Source organism: Camelina sativa, chromosome 7, assembly GCF_030686135.1.
Source record: "Camelina sativa cultivar CO46 ecotype springtype chromosome 7, ASM3068613v1".
NCBI lineage: Eukaryota > Viridiplantae > Streptophyta > Magnoliopsida > Brassicales > Brassicaceae > Camelina > Camelina sativa.
Window position 1 is genome coordinate 39,877 of NC_141886.1, and position 21,095 is coordinate 60,971.

A 21,095-nucleotide genomic window follows, 5' to 3' on the forward strand; every position below is an offset into this window, starting at 1 on the left:
TCCGAAGGAGAAATGACCAAAGGAAATGACCAAAACGAAGCGGACATGGAGGAAGCCGTAGCTGAACCTAACCAGCGCGACAACATCTTTCACACGCGATGCACTATAAGCGGTAAGGTGTGTGGCTTGATCAATAATGGAGGATCCTGCACGAATGTAGCTGTAACACCCGTGATCCTGAATAGGATCATAGGCCATGGCTTGGTCCGGGATGGTAGGGCGATCTCGGACAAGTCGGGGAGGAGCTACTCGTTAGCTCGGTGAATGGGGAAAAACGAGCCAAGTATGGGACAAATATCGGTCAGCTCTAGACAGCTCTCGGCCAGCTGCAGACAGCTCTCGGACAGCTAAGGACAGTTCCCAGCCAGCTGCGGACAGCTCGACCAGCTAGTGTCAGCTAGACCAGCTGCAAGGGAGCTCAACCCAGCTCGACCCAGCTTGACCCAGCTCGACCCAGCTCGACCAGCTGGACGGTAGTGGACAGTGTACAGGTCAGCTGGGGAGCTCGTGACCAAAAGGGCACGTCCGAATGGACATGGCCGAACGGGTATGGTCGAGCGTACACGAGCGAACGGGAGCGATTGAACAGATTCATCCGAAGGGTGCCTTTTGGGGCCAAAACCGCGGCCCAGGACCCTATATAAAGAGGGCATTTCTCTCATTTGGAACATACATCGTTAACAGGAAACATACTAAAAATTCAAGTTCGAGTGTAAGATAGAGAAGAGGGTTCCAAGATATAGAGTTCGGCGATAAGGCCTAAGGGTCGGAGGTACGGTACAGTACTGACCTTATGGGTTATGGGGAACGGGGTAGTTGCATCTGCATAAGCATTTATAATGCTTCGGTTGGTTTAGTTGGTCGGAGGAAAGGGGGTGCGACTTGGAAGTAGATCGGGTACCACTAGGTTCACCGTGATACGACCAAACTGATGCACATGCTACCTCCCTACCGGTCAGCGTACCACCCGGGGTGTCCATGTACGGACGGCATGGTCGGAGAAAAGTAAACACGGCTCGGTGGCTGGTGTAACGCCCGCGATCCTGAATAGGATCGTAGACCATGGCTTGGTCCGGGATGGAAGGGTGATCTCAGACAAGTCGGGGAAGAGCTACTCGTTAGCTCGGTCAAGGGGAGAAAACGAGCCAAGTATGGGACAGCTTCGGGCCAGCTTCGGACAGCTCCGGGCCAGCTCCGGACAGCTCTCGCCCAGCTCTGGACAGCTCTCGGCCAGCTCTGGATAGCTTGAGGCCAGCTGCAGTCAGCTGCGGTCAGCTCGGCCAGCTAGTGTCAGCTCGACCAGCTGCCAGGGAGCTCGACCCAGCTCGACCAGCTGGACGACAGTGGACAGTTCACTGACCAGCTGGGAGCTCGGGACCAAAAGGGCACGGCCTAAAGGCCATGGCCGAACGAGTACGGCGAGCGTACATGAGTGAACAAGAGTGAATGAACGGATTCGTCCGAAGGATGCCTTTTGGGGCCAAAACCGCGGCCCAGGACCCTATACAAAGGGGGCGATCCTCTCATTCTGAAGACACGTTCGGATACAAAAAAATACACCAAAAACTCGAGAGTACGAGTAAAGATCAGGAAGAAGGATCCGAGAAATAAAGAGTTCGGCGAGAAAGGTAATAAGGGTCGGAGGTACGGTACAGTACCGTCCATATAGGCTCTGGGAATTGGGGTAGTGCATAAAACATAAGCATAAGTAATGCTTCGGTTGGTCCGGTTGGTCGGAGGAAAGGGGGTGCGGCTCGGTAGTGGATCGGGAACCGCCAGGTTCGCCGTGAACCAACCGAACTGATGCGCATGCTACCTCCCTACCGATCAGCGTACCATCCGGGGTGTCCAAGTACGGACAAATTGGGCGGAGAAAAGTAAACGTGGCTCGGCGGTTGGACAGGGATCGGTACAGACCCCCAGTACACCGTCCGAACTGATGCGCGGGATAACTCTCTACCGTCCGATCTCTGTACTGGACGGCTATTAGTACCTAGCGTGCATTGCATGACATGTACAGCGGAAAAAGGGAATGTTATTGATGCCTACTTGGTTTCAGGAAAGGAGGGTGATCGCGGGAAAGGGAGTGCTTAGGCGCGGGACTCATGGCCGGGAAGATGAGTGGTGGTGTGAAGGGTAGATAGGATCGATTATACAGCTTGCTCTAGCTTATTATGCAAACTCATAAGTTGTATCGAATCCTTTGATTACTTAATGAATACCGAATATTTATTACTCTAAGTATTATATCATAAGGATTATGTTTGAATCACAGAATGTGCAAACGAACATTGTTTAAAGGAATGGGCCCTAAAATATGACTAAGTAGTGTAAAGGGACGGGAGAACCTCTCCGGCCATAGATGGCCGGGGATGGGGTCTTTCAAGTTGGTATCAGAGCATGCTTGGTTCTAGGACCGGTAGTGCGGGTTTGGGGCATCACCACTCATCGGCTTCATGGGATCTCGCGGTAGTTGTTCTTACTGTTTGCGGTTTGTTAATTTAGCCGTGACTAATGCATAATTTTGCAGATGGGTAAGAGCAGCAAGGAAAAGAAAAGGATAGGCGAGGAGGTGGCCGATGGGACCATGGACGCGGAGACTATGGTCGATGCGGACGTAGGGAATACGGACACCCTGATTGCAGCCGGACCTGAGGCTGGAGAAAAACAACCGGATAATGATAAGCCGGAGAGTAGCGGAGCTACGGACGTGAATAGGCAACCGAATGCTGTACCATCGTCCCAGGAACAGAGGGAAACGATGAAGCCCATGATGGCACAGCTGGACGTGCTCACAAAGGCGTTGGTACCGGATCCTGTGGTACCAACGGTACATAGCAAGATTGTTGCGGGGACCATTGGGGTAGGTCCTGGAGATTCTCCGAGAAAGAGAAAGGACTACCTTGATGCACTGGAGCATGTCACGAGGCTAAAAACAAAACATTTCCCGGGTAGTACGGACCCGATTGTGGCTGACGAGTGGAGGAGTCGACTGGTAAGGAATTTCAACTCCACTCGCTGCCCGGAGGAGTATCAAAAGGACATTGCTGTCAATTTCCTGGAAGAGGAAGCCCATGACTGGTGGGTATCAGTGGAGAAACGTACAGGTGGTCAAGTCCTAACCTATGCGGACTTCGAGATAGAATTCAACAAGAAATTCTTTCCCCCGGAGGCTTGGGATCGACTGGAAAGCGAGTACCTGAACGTGGTACAAGGGGAGATGACGGTACGCGCGTATGACGTTGAGTTCAGTCGCCTTAGGCGCTTTGTGGGAAAGGAAATTGAGGATGAGAAAGCACAAGTACGTCGCTTTATCCGTGGACTAAGGGTAGACATCCGCAACCATTGCATGAACGGTGTCTTTAACTCGATCGTGGAATTGGTGGAAAGGGCGGCTATGATCGAAGCTGGGATAGAGGAAGAGAAACAGCTCAAACGCGAGAAAGTTTCTTCTCGTTCGACTCACCCAGCCAAAACCACCGACCGAAAGAGGAAGTGGGACAAGGTGGATAACGCAAGGTCTGAACCCAGGTATGGGGAGTACAAGACTTGCGGAAAGTACCACAGCGGTTCTTGCTGGAAGGCCGTGGGTGCATGCGGACACTGTGGAAGCAAGGACCATGAGATCCGAAACTGTCCAAGGATGGACAATGGCAATGGGCCAAGGACCTGCTACTTGTGCGAGAAGAGGGACATTTTAAGAGGGAATGTCCAAAGCTTGATCAACGGGGAAACCGTGGCGAGGAAACTTTACCGCCACCACCAAAGAGACAGGCTGTTGCACCACGCGTGTATGAGCTGTCTGAGGAAACTGCCGATGGGAACTACAGGGCGATTACTGGTATGTAACGAGAACCCTTTCTAGTTCAATTTGTGCATTACATAGCATCATGGTGCATGTCTATGGAGATAAGGGTACTTAGCATTCTAGAGGAATGTGTAGGGACCTTAAGTATAGGTGGTGTGGAAACGCACACCTTGTTTGATTCGGGGGCCACACACTGTTTTGTGAGCCCAGAAATGATAGGAAAAGGTGAGTTCCAGAGAGAACCAAACACCGAATATGGAATGGTCCGAGCAGCCGGCGGGCAGGTGATGTTCCCGTACGGTGTGGTTCGCGGCATCTCGGTCATTGTCAATGGTGTGGATATGCCTACTGACCTAATCATTGTGCCACTCATGAAACATGATGTTATCTTGGGGATGGACTGGTTGGGAAAGTACAAGGCTCACATTGACTGTCACCGAGGGAGAGTAAATTTTGAGGGAAAGGAAGGAACATTGAGATTCCAGGGAATAAGATCAACTTCGGGAAGTTTGATCATCTCAGCAATCCAGGCGGAAAGGATGCTGGAGAAAGGTTGTGAGGCGTACTTAGCCACAATCACAACAAAGGAAGTTGGGGAAAATAAGGAACTGGATGAGATTCCGGTAGCCAATGAATTTGCCGATGTGTTTGAAGCGGTACGGGGAGTGCCGCCGGATAGATCAGATCCGTTCACCATCGAGCTGGAACCGGGGACGACCCCTATATCTAAAGCGCCTTACCGGATGGCACCGGCAGAAATGGCAGAGTTAAAGAAACAATTGGAAGAATTGTTGGAAAAAGGGTTTATCAGACCAAGTAGTTCACCTTGGGGTGCACCGGTCTTGTTTGTGAAGAAAAAGAATGGTAGCTTTAGGCTATGCATTGATTACCGGGGGCTGAATAGGGTTACGGTGAAGAATAAGTACCCATTGCCCCGGATAGACGAGTTGTTGTATAACCTCCGAGGTGCGAAGTGGTTCTCAAAGATAGACTTGGCCTCGGGGTACCATCAAATTCCGATAGAGCCATCGGACATTCAGAAAACGGCTTTCTGGACGAGGTACGACCACTTTGAGTTTGTGGTTATGCCGTTCGGATTGACCAATGCACCGGCAACCTTCATGAAGATGATGAATGGTGTCTTCCGGGAATTCTTGGACGAGTTTGTAATCTTTTTCATTGATGACATACTTGTCTACTCGAAGGATTGGGAGACTCATCAGAATCATTTAAGGGCAGTTTTGGTGCGGTTAAGGGAACAAAAGCTTTTCGCGAAATTAAGCAAATGCTCGTTTTGGCAAAAGAGTGTCGGGTTCCTTGGACACATTGTCTCGGACCAAGGAGTGTCCGTGGATCCGGAAAAGATCAAGTCAATAAAGGACTGGCCACGTCCGAGGAATGCCACCGAGATAAGGAGCTTTCTTGGGTTGGCTGGATATTACCGAAGATTCGTCAAAGGCTTTGCGGGTATGACTCAGCCAATGACGCGATTGACGGGGAAAGCTAACAAGTTCCTATGGACGGAGGAATGCGAGAAAAGTTTCGCGGAGTTAAAGGCGATGCTCACAAGTGCTCCAGTACTGGTGTTGCCGGAAACGGACGAGCCGTACATAGTGTACACTGACGCCTCTATAACCGGGCTAGGTTGTGTGTTAATGCAAAGGGGCAGTGTAATCGCATATGCTTCAAGGCAACTGCGTAAGCACGAGAGGAATTACCCAACGCACGACTTAGAGATGGCCGCGGTGGTGTTCGCGTTGAAGATTTGGCGTTCATATCTCTATGGAGCCAAGGTTCAAATCTTCACCGACCACAAGAGTCTGAAATACATATTCACCCAGCCAGAGTTAAATCTAAGGCAAAGACGGTGGATGGAGTTTGTCGCGGACTATGACTTGGATATTGCCTATCAACCGGGAAAGGCGAATCAAGTCGCAGATGCTTTGAGTAGGAGACGCTTCGATGTGGAAGCTGAGAAAAATCAGGAAGCATTGGTTAATATGCTGGGGACCTTGCATTTAAATGCATTGTCGGGAGAAGTGGAGCCATTGGGCTTAGGTGCAGCTGATCAAGCGGACCTACTTAGTAGAATTCGTTTGGCTCAGGAAAAGGACAAGGAACTAAAGGGTTGGGCGGAGAATAATAAGACTGAGTTCCAAACATTGAACAATGGAACCATTGTGGTGAATGGACGGGTGTGTGTGCCACAAGGTAAGGAACTAAGGGACGAAATCCTAAGGGAAGCGCACCAGTCTAAGTTCTCAATCCACCCTGGTTCGACCAAGATGTATCGCGATCTGAAACGATACTATCACTGGAAGGGAATGAAAAGCAATGTGGCCGCGTGGGTTGCCAAGTGTAAAACCTGTCAACTCGTTAAAGCCGAGCATCAGGTACCGAGCGGTTTGGTCCAAAGTCTACCCATGCCGGAATGGAAATGGGATCATGTGACCATGGACTTCGTGACTGGGTTGCCTATGAGCAAGTGGAAACAAGATGCGGTCTGGGTAGTGGTTGACAGATTGACCAAATCTGCACACTTCATCGCAATCGCGGAAACGGATGGGGCCGAAGTGATCGCGGCCAGGTACATGGAAGAGATTGTCCGGCTTCACAGGGTACCGATGAGCATTGTCTCAGACCGTGATACACGGCTTACCTCGTTATTCTGGAAAGCTTTTCAAAAGGCCCTGGGAACAAGGGTGAACTTGAGTACAGCGTACCACCCACAGACGGACGGGCAGTCCGAAAGAACAATTCAGACGCTCGAGGATATGTTGCGAGCATGCGTACTGGATTGGGGTGGAGGCTGGGAAAGTTACTTGAACTTGGTGGAATTCGCATACAATAATAGCTACCAAGCTAGTATCGGAATGTCGCCTTATGAAGCGCTATATGGCCGAGCATGTCGAACGCCTTTGTGCTGGACGCCGGTTGGGGAACGGACGTTATTCGGACCCGGGATTGTGGACGAAACGGCCGACAAGCTAAGGTTCTTAAAAATCAAGTTGAAAGAAGCCCAAAACTGACAGAAAAGTTATGGGGACAAGCGTCGGAAAGAGTTGGTGTTTGAAGTGGGTGACTTGGTGTACCTTAAGGCCATGACCTATAAGGGAAAAGGGCGGTTCACTAAGAGGAAAAAGTTGAGCCCAAGGTACGTTGGTCCGTACAAGGTACTTGAACGGGTAGGTACGGTGGCGTACAAGCTGGAGTTACCACCAAAGTTAGACGCTTTCCACAAGGTGTTCCATGTATCTAAACTTCGGAAATGCCTAAGAGAAGAGGATGAAGTGGTCGAAGATGTTCCGGCCGAGTTGCAAGAGAACTTGACCGTGGAAGCGACACCTATTCGGATCATTGATCGAATGGTAAAGGAAATGCGCAGGAAGAAGATGAACATGGTAAAAATCTTGTGGAACTGCGGCGGACGGGAAGAAGCTACTTGGGAAACTGAAAACAAGATGAAGGCCGATTTTCCTAAGTGGTTCAAGGAGATGGGTGAAGATCAACTTGATCCGGATTCGGGGACGAATCCCCTTCAAGGGGGGGAGACTTGTAACGCCCGCGATCCTGAATAGGATCGTAGACCATGGCTTGGTCCGGGATGGAAGGGTGATCTCAGACAAGTCGGGGAAGAGCTACTCGTTAGCTCGGTCAAGGGGAGAAAACGAGCCAAGTATGGGACAGCTTCGGGCCAGCTCCGGACAGCTCCGGGCGAGCTCCAGACAGCTCTCGGCCAGCTCCGGACAGCTCTCGGCCAGCTCTGGATAGCTTGAGGCCAGCTGCGGTCAGCTGCGGTCAGCTCGGCCAGCTAGTGTCAGCTCGACCAGCTGCCAGGGAGCTCGACCCAGCTCGACCAGCTGGACGACAGTGGACAGTTCACTGACCAGCTGGGAGCTCGGGACCAAAAGGGCACGGCCTAATGGCCATGGCCGAACGGGTACGGCGAGCGTACATGAGCAAACAGGAGTGAATGAACGGATTCATCCGAAGGGTGCCTTTTGGGGCCAAAACCGCGGCCCAGGACCCTATACAAAGGGGGCGATCCTCTCATTCTGAAGACACGTTCGGATACAAAAAAAATACACCAAAAACTCGAAAGTACGAGTAAAGATCAGGAAGAAGGATCCGAGAAATAAAGAGTTCGGCGAGAAGGGTAATAAGGGTCGGAGGTACGGTACAGTACCGTCCATATAGGCTCTGGGAATTGGGGTAGTGCATCAAACATAAGCATAAGTAATGCTTCGGTTGGTCCGGTTGGTCGGAGGAAAGGGGGTGCGGCTCGGTAGTGGATCGGGAACCGCCAGGTTCGCCGTGAACCAATCGAACTGATGCGCATGCTACCTCCCTACCGATCAGCGTACCATCCGGGGTGTCCAAGTACGGACAAATTGGGCGGAGAAAAGTAAACGTGGCTCGACGGTTGGACAGGGATCGGTACAGACCCCCAGTACACCGTCCGAACTGATGCGCGGGATAACTCTCTACTGGCCGATCTCTGTACTGGACGGTTATTAGTACCTAGCGTGCATTGCATGACATGTACAGCGGAAAAAGGGAATGTTATTGATGCCTACTTGGTTTCAGGAAAGGAGGGTGATTGCGGGAAAGGGAGTGCTTAGGCGCGGGACTCATGGCCGGGAAGATGAGTGGTGGTGTGAAGGGTAGATAGGATCGATTATACAGCTTACTCTAGCTTATTATGCAAACTCATAAGTTGTATCGAATCCTTTGATTACTTAATGAATACCGAATATTTATTACTCTAAGTATTATATCATAAGGATTATGTTTGAATCACAGAATGTGCAAACGAACATTGTTTAAAGGAATGGGCCCTAAAATATGACTAAGTAGTGTAAAGGGACGGGAGAACCTCTCCGGCCACAGATGGCCGGGGATGGGGTCTTTCAGCTGGCCCCGAATCTGTACAGATATCTGGGTACACCTTCGAACTGATGCGCGGGATAACTCTCTACTGGCATACTGCTATACTGGACTGATATTATGACTTATCATGCATTGCATGACATTGTACGGCCTTGCATGGCCTAAGAGAAATGTTATTTATGGCTACTTGGATTTCAGGAAAGGAGAGTGATCGCAGAAAGGGAATTGCTTAGGCGCGAGACTCATGGACGGGAAGATGAGTGGTGGTGTTAAGGGTAGCTAGGATCGATTATACAACTTGTACTAGCTTATTATGCAAACTCATGAGTTGTATCGACTCCTTTGATTACTTAATGTAATATTGAATGTTTGTTTTACTCTAAGTATTATATCATATAGACTCTATGTAATGAATCACTGTGCGAATGAACATTGTTTAAAGAATGGGCCCTAAAATATGACTAAGTAGCGTAATGGGACAAGAGAACCTCTCCGGCCATAGATGGCCGTGGTCGGGGTCTTTCAAGTTGGTATCAGAGCATGCTTGGTTCTAGGACCGGTAGTGTGGGTTCTGGGTATCACACCACTCATCGGCTTAATGGGATCTCGCGGTAGTTGTTCTTACTGTTTGCGGTCTATTTAACTTAGCCATGACTAATGCATAAATTTTGTAGATGGGTAAGAGCAGCAAGGAAAAGAAAAAGAAGGGCAAGGAGTGGCCAATGAGACCATTGGCGCCGCTGAGACACTAGTCGACGTGGAGCCAAGGAACACGGACACCCAGAATCCAACCAAACCTGAGGCTGGGAGAAACAACCGGATTATGATAAGCCGGAGAGTAGCGGTGCTACGGACGTGAATGGGCAACCAAATGCCGTACCATGATGGCACAGCAGGACGTGCTCACAAAGGCATTGGTACCGGATCCTGTGGTACCAACGGTACGTAGCAAGATTGTTACGGGGACCATCAGAGTAAGTCCTGAAGATTCTCCGAGAAAGAGAAAGGACTACTTGGATGCGTTGGAGCTTGTCACAAGACTGAGGACGAAACATTTCCCGGGAAGTACGGATCCGATCGTGGCTGATGAGTGGAGGAGTCGACTTGTAAGAAACTTCAACTCCACTCGCTGCCCGGAGGAGTATCAAAAGGACATTGCCGTCCATTTCCTTGAAGAGGAAGCACATGACTGGTGGGTATCGGTTGAGAAACGTACATGTGGTCAAGTCCTAACCTATGCGGACTTTGAGATAGAATTCAACAAGAAATTCTTTCCCCCGGAGGCTTGGGACCGACTGGAAAGTGCGTACTTGAACCTGGTACAAGGGGATATGACGGTACGTGCGTATGATGCTGAATTCAGCCGCCTTAGGCGTTTTGTGGGAAAGGAAATCAAGGATGAGAAAGCACAAGTCCGTCGCTTTATCTGCGGACTAAGGGTGGACATCCGCAACCATTGCGTGAACAGTGTCTTTAACTCGATCGTGGAAGTAGTGGAAAGGGCAGCCATGATTAAAGCCCGAATCTAAGTATGGGGAGTGCAAGACTTGCGGAATGTACCACAGCGGTTCTTGCTGGAAGGCCGTGGCTGCATGCGGTCGCTGTGGAGGTAAGGATCATGAGATCCGGAACTGTCCAAGGATGGAAAATGGCAATGGGCAAGGTCCTGCTACTTGTGCAGGAAAGAGGGAGATTTTAGGAGGGAATGTCCGAAGCTTTATGAGGGAAGACAGACCCATCAACGTGGGAACCGTGGCGAGGAATCCTTACCGCCACCACCAAAGAGACAAGCTGTTGCACCACGCGTGTATGAGCTGTCCGAGGAAACTGCCGCTGGGAATTTCAGGGCGATTACTGGTATGTAACGAGAACCTTTCTAAGTTCAATTCGTGCATTACATAGCATAATAATGCATGTGAATTGGGGATATGGGTACTTAGCATTCTAGAGGAATGTGTAGGGACCTTAAGTATAGGTGGTGTGGAAACGCACACCTTGTTTGATTCGGGGGGCACACACTGTTTTGTGAGCCCAGAAATAATAGGGAAAGGTGGGTTCAGACGAGAACCAAGCACCAGATATGGATTGGTCCGAGCAGCCGGTGGGCAGGTGATGTACCCGTACGGTGTAGTTCACGGCATCTCGGTCATCGTCAATGGTTTTGATATGCCTACTGACCTGATCATTGTTCCACTCATGAAACACGATGTTATCTTGGGATGGACTGGTTGGGAAAGTACAAGGCTCATATTGGTTGTCACCGAGGGATAGTAAACTTTGAGGGAAAGGAAGGAACATTGAGATTTCAGGGAATAAGATCAACTTTGGGAATTTTGATCATCTCGGCAATCCAGGCGGAAAGGATGCTGGAGAAAGGTTGTGAGGCATACTTAGCCACAATCACAACCAAGGAAATTGGGGAAAATACGGAACTGGATGATATTCCGATAGCCAACAAATTTGCCGATGTGTTTGAAGCGGTACGGGGAGTGCTGCCGGATAGGTCAGATCCGTTCACCATCGAGCTGGAACCGGGGATGACCCCTATATCTAAAGCACCTTACCGGATGGCACCAGCAGAAATGGTGGAGTTAAAGAAACAATTGGGAGAACTGTTGCAGAAAGGATTTATCAGACCAAGTTGTTCACCATGGGGTGCGCCGGTCTTTTTTGTAAAGAAAAAGGATGGTAGCTTCAGGCTATGCATCGATTACCGGGGGCTGAATAGGGTGACAGTGAAAAATAAGTACCCATTGCCCCGGATAGATGAGCTGTTGGATAATCTCCGAGGTGCAAAGTGGTTCTCGAAGATAGACTTGGCCTCGGGGTACCATCAAATTCCGATAGAACCATTAGACATTCGGAAAATAGCTTTTCGGACGAGGTACGACCACTTTGAGTTTGTGGTCATGCCGTTCGGACTGACCAATGCACCGACAGCCTTCATGAAGATGATGAATGGTGTGTTCCGAGAGTTCTTAGACGAGTTTGTCATCATCTTTATCGATGACATACTTGTTTACTCGAAGGATTGGGTTGAGGGCAGTTTTAGAGCGGGTAAGGGAGCACAAGCTTTATGTGAAGTTAAGCAAATGCTCGTTCTGGTAAAAGAGTGTCAGATTCCTTGGACACATTTTCTCGGACCAAGGAGTGTTTGCTTAACTGGAAAAGATCAAGTCAATAAAGGACTGGCCGCGTCCGAAGAATGCCACCGAGATACAAAGTTTTCTCGGGTTGGCCGGTTATTACCGAAGATTTGTCAAGGGCTTTGCAAGTATGTCTCAGCCAATGACACGTTTGACGGGGAAAGATACCAAGTTCCTATGGATGGAGGAATGCGAGAAAAGTTTCTCAGAGTTGAAGGTAATGCTCACAAGTGCTCCGGTACTGGTGTTGTCGGAGGCGGACTAGCCGTACGTGGTGTACACCGATGCCTCTATAACTGGGCTAGGTTGTGTGCTAATGCTGAAGGGTAGTGTAATCGCATATGCTTCAAGGAAACTACACAAAGCACGAGGGGAATTACCCAACGCATGACTTAGAGATGGCCGCGGTGGTGTTCGCGTTGAAGATTTGGCGTTCATAACTCTATGGAGCCAAAGTTCAAATCTTCACCGACCACAAAAGTCTTAAATATATATTCACCCAGCCGGAGTTAAATCTAAGGCAAAGACGGTGGATGGAGTTTGTCGCAGACTACGACTTAGATATTGCCTATCATCCGGGAAAGGCGAATCAGGTCGCAGATGCCTTGAGTAGGAGACACTTCGATGTGGAAGCTGAGAAAAATCAAGAAGCATTGGTTTATATGCTGGGGACCTTGCATTTAAACGCATTGTCACAAGAAGTGGAGCCATTGGGCTTAGGAGCAGCTGATCAGGTGGATCTACTTAGTAGAATTCGTTTGGCTCAAGAAAAAGATGAGGAATTTAAGGGTTGTCGGAGAATAATAAGACCGAGTTCCAAACATCAAACAATGGAACCATTGTGGTGAATGGACGGGTGTGTGCCGCAAAGTAAGGGATGAAATTCTAAGGGAAGCGCACCAGTCTAAGTTCTCGATCCACCCTGGTTCGACCAAGATGTATCACGATCTGAAACGATACTATGACTTGAAAGGAATGAAAAGGGATGTGGTCGCGTGGGTTGCCAAGTGTAAAACCTGTCAACTCGTCAAGGCCGAGCATCAAGTACCGAGCGGTTTAGTCCAAAGTTTACCCATGCCAGAATGGAAATGGGATCATGTAACGATGGACTTTGTGACTGGATTGCCTATGAGTAAGCGAAAGCACGATGCGGTCTGGGTGGTGGTAGACAGATTGACCAAATCTGCGGACTTCATCACAATCGCGGAAACAGATGGAGCCAAGGTGATTGCGGTCAGATACATCGAGGAGATAGTCTGGCTTCACGGAGTGCCGGTGAGCATTGTCTCGGACCGTGATACACGGTTTACCTTGCTCTTCTGGAAAGCTTTTCAAAAGGCCCTAGGAACAAGGGTGAACCTGAGTACGGCGTACCACCCACAGACTGACGGGTAGTCTGAGAGAACAATTCAAACGCTCGAAGACATGTTGCGAGCATGTGGACTGGAGTGGGGCGGAGGATGGGAAAATTACCTAAACTTGGTGGAATTCGCATACAACAACAACTACCAAGCTAGTATCGGAATGTCGCCTTATGAAGCGTTGTATGGCCGGGCATGTCGAACTCCTTTGTGCTGGATGCCGGTTGTGGAACAGACATTATTCGGACCTGATATTGTGGATGAAACGGCCGAGAAGCTAAAGTTCTTGAAAATCAAGTTGAAATAAGCCCAAAACCGACTGAAGAGTTATGGGGACAAGCATCGGAAGGAGTTGGAGTTTGAAGTGGGTGACTTGGTGTATCTTAAGGCCATGATTTACAAGGGAAAAGGGCGATTCACCAAGAGGAAAAAGTTGAGCCCAAGGTATGTTGGTCCGTACAAGGTGTATGAACGAGTAGGTGCGGTGGCGTATAAACTGGAGTTACCACCGAAGTTAGACGCCTTCCACAAGGTTTTCCATGTATCACAACTGCGGAAATGCCTAAGTGAAGAGGATGAGGTAGTCGAAGATGTCCCACCGGAGTTGCAAGAAAACTTGACGGTGGAAGCAACGCCTATTCGGATCATTGATCAAATGCTACTTGGGAGACCGAAAACAAGATGAAAGCGGATTATCCTAAGTGGTTTAAGGAGATGGGTGAAGAACAACTTGATCCGGATTCGGGGACGAATCCCTTTCAAGGGGGGGGGGGAGACTTGTAACGCCCACGATCCTGAATAGGATCGTAGGCCATGGCTTGGTCCAGGATGGTATGCCGATCTCGGACAAGTCGGGGAGGAGCTACTCGTTAGCTTGGTCAATGGGGAAAAACGAGCCAAGTATGGGACAAAGATCAGACAGCTCCGGACAGCTCTTGGCCAGCTGCGGACAGCTCTCGGCCAGCTGCAGAGAGTTCCCAGCCAGCTGCGGACAGCTCGACCAGCTAGTGTCAGCTAGACCAGCTGTGAGGGAGCTTGACCCAGCTCGACCCAGCTTGACCAGCTGGACGGTAGTGGACGGTGTACAGGTCAGCTGGGGAGCTCGTGGCCAAAAGGGCATGTCCGAACGGACATGGTCGAACGGGTATGGTCGAGCGTACACGAGCGAATTGGAGCGATTGAACGGATTCGTCCGAAGGGTGCCTTTTGGGGCCAAAACCGCGGCCCAGGACCCTATATAAAGAGGGCATTTCTCTCATTTGGAACACACATCGGAAACAGGAAAACATACTAAAAACTCGAGTTTGAGTATAAGATAGAGAAGAAAGTTTCGAGATATAGAGTTTGGCAATAAGGCCTAAGGGTCGGAGGTACGGTACAGTACAGACCTTATGGGTTTTGGGGAACGGAGTAGTTGCATCTGCATAAGAATTTATAATGCTTCGGTTGGTCTAGTTGGTCGGAGGAAAGGGGGTGCGGCTCGGAAGTGGATCGGGGAGTGATACGACCGAACTGATGCGCATGCTACCTCCCTACCGGTAAGCTTACCACCCGGAGTATCCATGTACGGACGGTATGGTCGGAGAAAAGTAAACGCGGCTCGGCCGGTGGCCCAGAATCTGTACAGATATCTGGGTACACCGTCAAACTGATGCGCGGGATAACTCTCTACCGGCCAACTGCTGTACTGGACTGATATTATGACTTATCATGCATTGCATGACATTGTACGGCCTTGTATGGCCTAAGAGAAATGTTATTGATGGCTACTTGGGTTTCAGGAAAGGAGAGTGATCGCGGAAAGGGAACTGCTTAGGCGCGAGACTCATGGCCGGGAAGATGAGTGGTGGTGTTAAGGGTAGCTAGGATCGATTATACAACTTGTACTAGCTTATTATGCAAACTCATGAGTTGTATCGACTCCTTTGATTACTTAATGTAATATTGAATGTTTGTTTTACTCTAAGTATTTTATCATATAGACTCTATGTAATGAATCACGGTGCGAATGAACATTGTTTAAAGAATGGGCCCTAAAATATGACTAAGTAGCGTAATGGGATGAGAGAACCTCTCCGGCCATAGATGGCCGGGGTCGGGGTCGTTCAGAGCTCCTATATGGTCAAGAAACTTTCTTTGCCAACCACATGCCACCCTAAACTTTATGCTTTGGAAGGGTCATAGAGAGGTGGTGAAGTCCTCTCAGTTCTTAGAGATTGTATTTCTCCTCTTATTCCTAGGTCAATGCTAAAAGAGCTGTGTCTGCTAATAATACTCAGACCTTCCCTTGCTTTCTTTGGAGAGGAACTTCTTACTTTACCATGAAGCTTCTTGATTTGCCCACTTATATCCTCATCCTTAGTTGTTGCCTCCCTCACTGAATCATGTAGAATGTTGATAGTTTGAAGCTCAGACAAACCATCAGAAGAAGGATTTCTTGGCTCTTGTTGTTGATGAAGCTTGGGGATGAAGTCTGGGCATTTTGGGTGACTTGGTACCACTCGGTCGAGTGGTAGGTCGAGTGGAAGGCCAAGTGACCTAAAATCTCTGTTTCTACCCCATTCACACCCTCAAAGATTTCAGACTCAGTTTCATGACCTTTCTCTTCAATCCTGAAGGTCTGCCCATCAATAGTTGGCTTCTTCTGCTCAAGCTCTTTAACTTGTGGCTTATCCTTCATTTCAACATCTTGTAAAAAAGGTTCATGACTCAAGACCATCACTGCTTGCTTATCAATAGAAGCCTTGTACTTTTTCAGCATTTGCTCTTTAAACCGTCCTGGAAATGGCAAAGGTGGCTGATAGGGAGGAGGAATGAACCAAACCGGCTTGCTAGATTCTTGAGCAATGACTCGATCAGGCACTCGACCAGGCAATCGACCGTGTGCATGGTCAAGTGTATGGTCGAGTGGTGTCTCAAGCTCAGTTCTCTTCTCATTGTGCACCTCTGGTTAAAGAAAATCCTCCCCAACTTGGTTGTCATTGTCCTCAGTGAGCTTTGAAGATAGTTCTTTGAGATAGATAGCTTGGGCAGTGGCATACTCCTTTTGATTGTCCATTGATGCCCCATTGAGTTGTCTAGAAGAAGAAGAGTCACTCTTGCTCTCTAGGTGAAGCATTCTGCAAGTTAAAGCTTCAATCTTGATATTAAGGTCACTGTATCTGTAGTAGACCTTGTTATTCATCTCTGTGAGGTTCTTATTTGTTTCCATAGCTCCATTAGCTTGACTTTGTAGGAGTTGTTGAAGCATATTCTTCATCTCATGATTTTGAGCAGGAGCTTTCTGGGGTTGTTGTGGAGGATTGACTTGAACCATAAACTTCTCAGCTTCACAAACAACATGTACTTGCTTCTGCTGGGTTAGAAGGAGTTTATCAAGCTTCTCAAGCTTCTCCTCTAAGGCTTGTAGTTCCTTTATGTGCCCTTCCTCATAAGCAACACCTTCTCTTAAGCTTCTATCATATTCCTCATTGTAATTGCCAATGGACAGAGCAAAGTTCTCTACTAAGTCTCAACCTTCATCTACATCTTTATTCATGAAGCTTCCATTGGAGGCTGTGTCCAGGAGCATCCTGATCTTGGGAAGAACACCTCTATACAAAGTACACAACAAATATTCATTGCTAAATCCATTATGTGGGCATTGTCTCTGGTAGCCTTTGAAGCGATCCCATGCTTCACTGAAAGATTCACCATTATGTTGGAGAAACCCTGAAATTTCATTCCTCAAATGTGCAGTCCTTGAGCTAGTGAAGAACTTTGCAAGGAATACCTTCTTACAATCAATCCAAGAGGTAATTTTTCTAGAATGTAGAGTCTTCTCCCACTGATGGGCTTTATCTCCTAGAGAAAAAGGAAACAACCTCAGCTTCAAGGCATCCTCACTGACTCCATTTATAGTGATGAGGCTACAGAGCCTATCAAACTCATCAAGATGGGCAAGGGGGTTTTCAATAGGCAGTCCATGAAATCTGTTGCTTTGAACCCTTGAGACCTGACTTGATAGACTCCTGGTAAGTAATCTGCTTCCCAAGAACACACTCGCAGGGTTTTGAAGTTGAACGGACGGAAAGATGATGAACAATGGTTCGAAGATGAAACAAAAGATCGACGAAGAAGGTGAAAGGGTTGAAATGATGCAGCGGATGAAAAGGGGATTGAAATGAACTTCCAAGAGAGATGGAAATCTCCTAGACTTCAGGCTCGAATTCAACTTAGATATTACACACTAAGAAGAAGACAAGTTGAGAAGATATTACACACTTCTCAGATCAAACAAGTAGAAAAGAAGTTTTGATTAAAATGTTTGATGGTTTACAAAGAAGAGATACATGGTCTTTAAATAGGAGAAGAGGGGGAGGAAATAGAGAAGAGAAAACCCTAGACAACCTTGCAAGTTCAAGTTCAAGCTCATGCAAGATGTCTAGGAAATGACAAAACATCAAATGCAAAGTTTGAATGAGAAAGAGATAAAAAATGGACCAAAGCTTTGTAATGGGCTTTGGACCACGAATTGGGCTGGCAAAGGGGGTCTAAAAATGTTACTTAGGCCTCATTAAAAACCTTGTCAAGAAAACCCAATGGGACAAAACTTGACCAAGGGAAAAAGAGCACCAAAGCAACACTTTACCCTTTACCGAGCACCTTGAGCTGTGAGCATGGTGAATGTGGTTTGAGTCACGTCTTCTAGCTTCTTGTTCAACTCCTTAAGTATTGCATTGATGGCTTGGTTGAACCTCTTGGACAATGACCTTGTTATAGCGGACCCGCCGGAATGATCAATGCCTCCTCCGGTACAAGCTGCTCCTTTGATGCTTCCGCTGGTACAAGCTGCTCCTCCGGTGCTTCCTCTGGTCCAAGCTGCTCCTCTGGTGCTTCCTCTGGTTCAAGCTGCTCCTGAGGTTCGTGTTGTTTGGTTGAGCTGGCCATGGTTTCATCATCCTCTCCCACTTGAAAAGGATTTGACCTCAAATCCGAATTATCTGCAAAATAAGGAACAAGATCAGAAACATTGAAACTACCACTAACTTTGTACTTACCTTGGAGGTCGAGTTGGTAGGCATTGTTGTTGATCCATTTGTGCACTTTGAATGGTCCATCAATTCTTGGCATTAATTTGGACTCCTTTTCAGCTGGAAATTGTTTACTCGTCAAGTGTACCATTAGTTGTTCTCCAACCTCAAAGATCATCCTAAAACAACCATTGGATTTATGATCATGCATCAAAATATCTCTAATTCCGGTCCTTGCAAAGACTATGGATGAAAGAATTGCTAAATCTGGGGGCTCCTCTTTTGTACCTGCAAATTTGTCAATACCTTTGGCAAAGATCAAGTGCGTCATTATAGTCATGGTACAATTCTGAGCTTGGTACAAATCACTATCCTTGTCATGTTCTGAATTTTTGTTGAATAAACCTAACCTTTTCCCATGGTTTTCTGAATGTAAAAACTGATAATCAAAGCTCTGGAATCATGAGAAACAAATTGGGTTAAGGAATTACTTAGCTGGATAGTGCCTTGGGTATTATTGATGCTCATCATGGTTAATGGAAGAGGATCTCGGGGTTCTTCTTGGATCAGTATGAAGCTGCTGACATCTTGGTCCAAATCAGGTGGTTTGAATCGTTTATCTCCCACTTTCTTTTCAATTTTGATTATGCGCTTCTTGACCACTCTAAAATCTGTATTTGGCTCTTTTGACAAAGACAAGCGAATCATATCCGGGTGATCTTGGATAAGAGAGTCCTTGAGAATAAAAATACTTATCTTAAGATTGTTGGATATGAGCACAAGTATTGCATCAGGTGGTTCATCTTTGAGCATTGAGAAAGCTTTGACTATTTTTCCATGCTCCGCAAGATCTCCTACATCAAAAGGAAAAAGTTTAGGTACATAGGAAAAGTTTAAACAGATATTCATGTAATTGTTATCAAAATAGAGTTTTAGATTGGAGCATCCTTGGGCGATCGAAGTTGTTTTCCGGAGATACTTCCAGCTTCTAACTCCAAAATGATAAATCATCTGTTGGCATATATCTGGTGGTTTCTCCTTTATTTGAACAGAACATGTTTCTTCTCCAAAGTACTTATGCTTCTCCATGTAACCTGTTCCTTTTTTTGTACTCATGGGATAGAACAAATGCATTATACTTGAAATAGAGAAATCAAAAACATGATCTTTCACAGTTTGTTTGAAAAGCTCATTGTACAGTTTACAATCACACAACTCTTTTTCAAGCAAATGTCTCATGTCAGAGAAAGGTTTAACCATTACATGCTCAAATTTACTTTTAAATGGTTCCATTGCAATGCTACACAAAGAAACTCTCAAAGAAGAGTTAAAGTCAAGAAACTTCTTAAATAATAAACCTTTTGGCTTAAAGAACTTTTCAAAAGTAAATGTTTCAAAACTTGGAATCATTTTGTTAAAAACAGATTTTGAAACACAAAATTCTTTCATATTTTCTAAAGCAAAACGTTTTTCATCTTGAGCAGAAATCATCACAAAATAATTAGGATCTGTCCTAACCAAATCAAGTTCCTTACAATGCTTTCTTGGGTAGTCACAAAGATATGGTATAGGGACTGGGTTTGGCACCATGTTGATCTGCTCCGAATCACTAATCAATGGCAAACTCATTTGTTTTGTTTCTAGTGATTCTTCTTCCTGAACCTGTAAAAAGGAATTAATTCTACTCGGTTGCTCCGGTACCAAATGGGTTAGTTTTTCAAGCACAAAATCAGATTGAATTAAAGAAAGATCACACTTAGCTTGAGATAGAGTCATAGGTCCAGTTGGTATAACAACATCATCCTCAGCAATGAACTTTCTCTCATTGGCTTCTTCTCCAAGCTGTTTGTCCTCGGTTCCGGATTGATCCTTTCTTTCAAACTCCTTATTCTCCTTTTCTTGCTCTGCTTGCTTCCATTGTCCTCCATTAGAATCTGTACCTATCTCAACACTTTTGGGAAAAGACAAGTGCATCATACAAGAATTGGAATTTTCTAAACCTTGATCAATTAATTCCTTGGATTTTGAAAGTGTAGAAGACTTACATTGCTTTGGTTCACCACATGATTCAAGCGATGAATTTTGACTTTGCTTGTGAATGACAATCTGTTCAGGTACCTTCTTTGGTTGAGATGTTGACTTAGCTTTCATCTTCTCAATTTTAATGTACTCGGTTAATGCCTCAAAAAGATCTGATTGCGCCTTAGCCTCAACAGATGTTGGGTTTCTCTTTTGGTCTGGGACTTTGACTGGTTTCTTTTCAGGAACTGCTTTGATTGTGGCATTGGTTGGTGGAGCACGGTGTAGTGCTTGTGGAGCATACTTGTTCCTTAGAAGTTTCTTAAGATCTCTCCACAATGTGATATTCGGCTCCTTGTAATACCAACGGTCATCAACTTCTTGCAACAACCATTTGTAAGCGTCTCCTGTGAGTTGGGTAACTGCAAAAGCTAATCTCTCCTTTCCAGGTATGTCCTTGTAGTAGAACCAATCCTCCATGTGTTTCTCCCATTAAAGGTAATCTCCTTTTCCTGCAAATTTGTAGAGTTTATGAGCTAAAGAGATTTTATAATGAATCACAAATTTAGATTTGGGAGTGTGAGATGTTTTTTGTAAGCTGCTCCAGGTTGATCTAGATGTGTCATCTGGTGGCTTGGGTTTAAGATCTTGGTGTTGTCTTTGACGTAGAGCACCAAGCTTTTCGTCAAGCATTGTTGTCATAGCAGCTGTGATTGATTTCGTGATTCTCCTTTCCAGGCTAGAGGTGGATGACTCTTCTTCTTCCAACGTCACCATGGTACTTGAAAAGACAGAAACAAAGATCCACCAGTAAATAGTTCTAAAAACACGTAAATGAAAACAGATCTGGGAAAATTAT

The 21,095-nt window shown here is 46.9% G+C and overlaps 1 protein-coding gene, 1 non-coding gene and 1 pseudogene across 2 annotated transcripts; 2 read left to right on the forward strand and 1 right to left on the reverse strand.

Moving 5' to 3' along the window:
• The first annotated feature begins 6,909 nt into the window (after positions 1-6,909).
• LOC147940666 (uncharacterized) lies at positions 6,910-7,386 on the forward strand. Its single transcript, XM_087457117.1, has one exon. It carries the CDS (start codon positions 6,910-6,912, stop codon positions 7,384-7,386), a length of 477 nt encoding a protein of 158 aa, XP_087313243.1.
• A 9,445-nt stretch (positions 7,387-16,831) lies between these two features.
• Positions 16,832-16,937, forward strand: LOC147940667 (small nucleolar RNA R71). Its single transcript, XR_015562972.1, has one exon. It is a non-coding gene; the product is annotated as a small nucleolar RNA R71 (small nucleolar RNA).
• Positions 16,938-17,706: 769 nt separating this feature from the next.
• On the reverse strand, positions 17,707-20,716 carry LOC147940668 (uncharacterized; annotated as a pseudogene).
• Between the last annotated feature and the right edge of the window lie 379 nt (positions 20,717-21,095).

Bases quoted from the DNA above. Each gene is read 5' to 3' on its own strand.
- LOC147940666 (XM_087457117.1), top strand. From the start codon at position 6,910: ATGACCTATAAGGGAAAAGGGCGGTTCACTAAGAGGAAAAAGTTGAGC.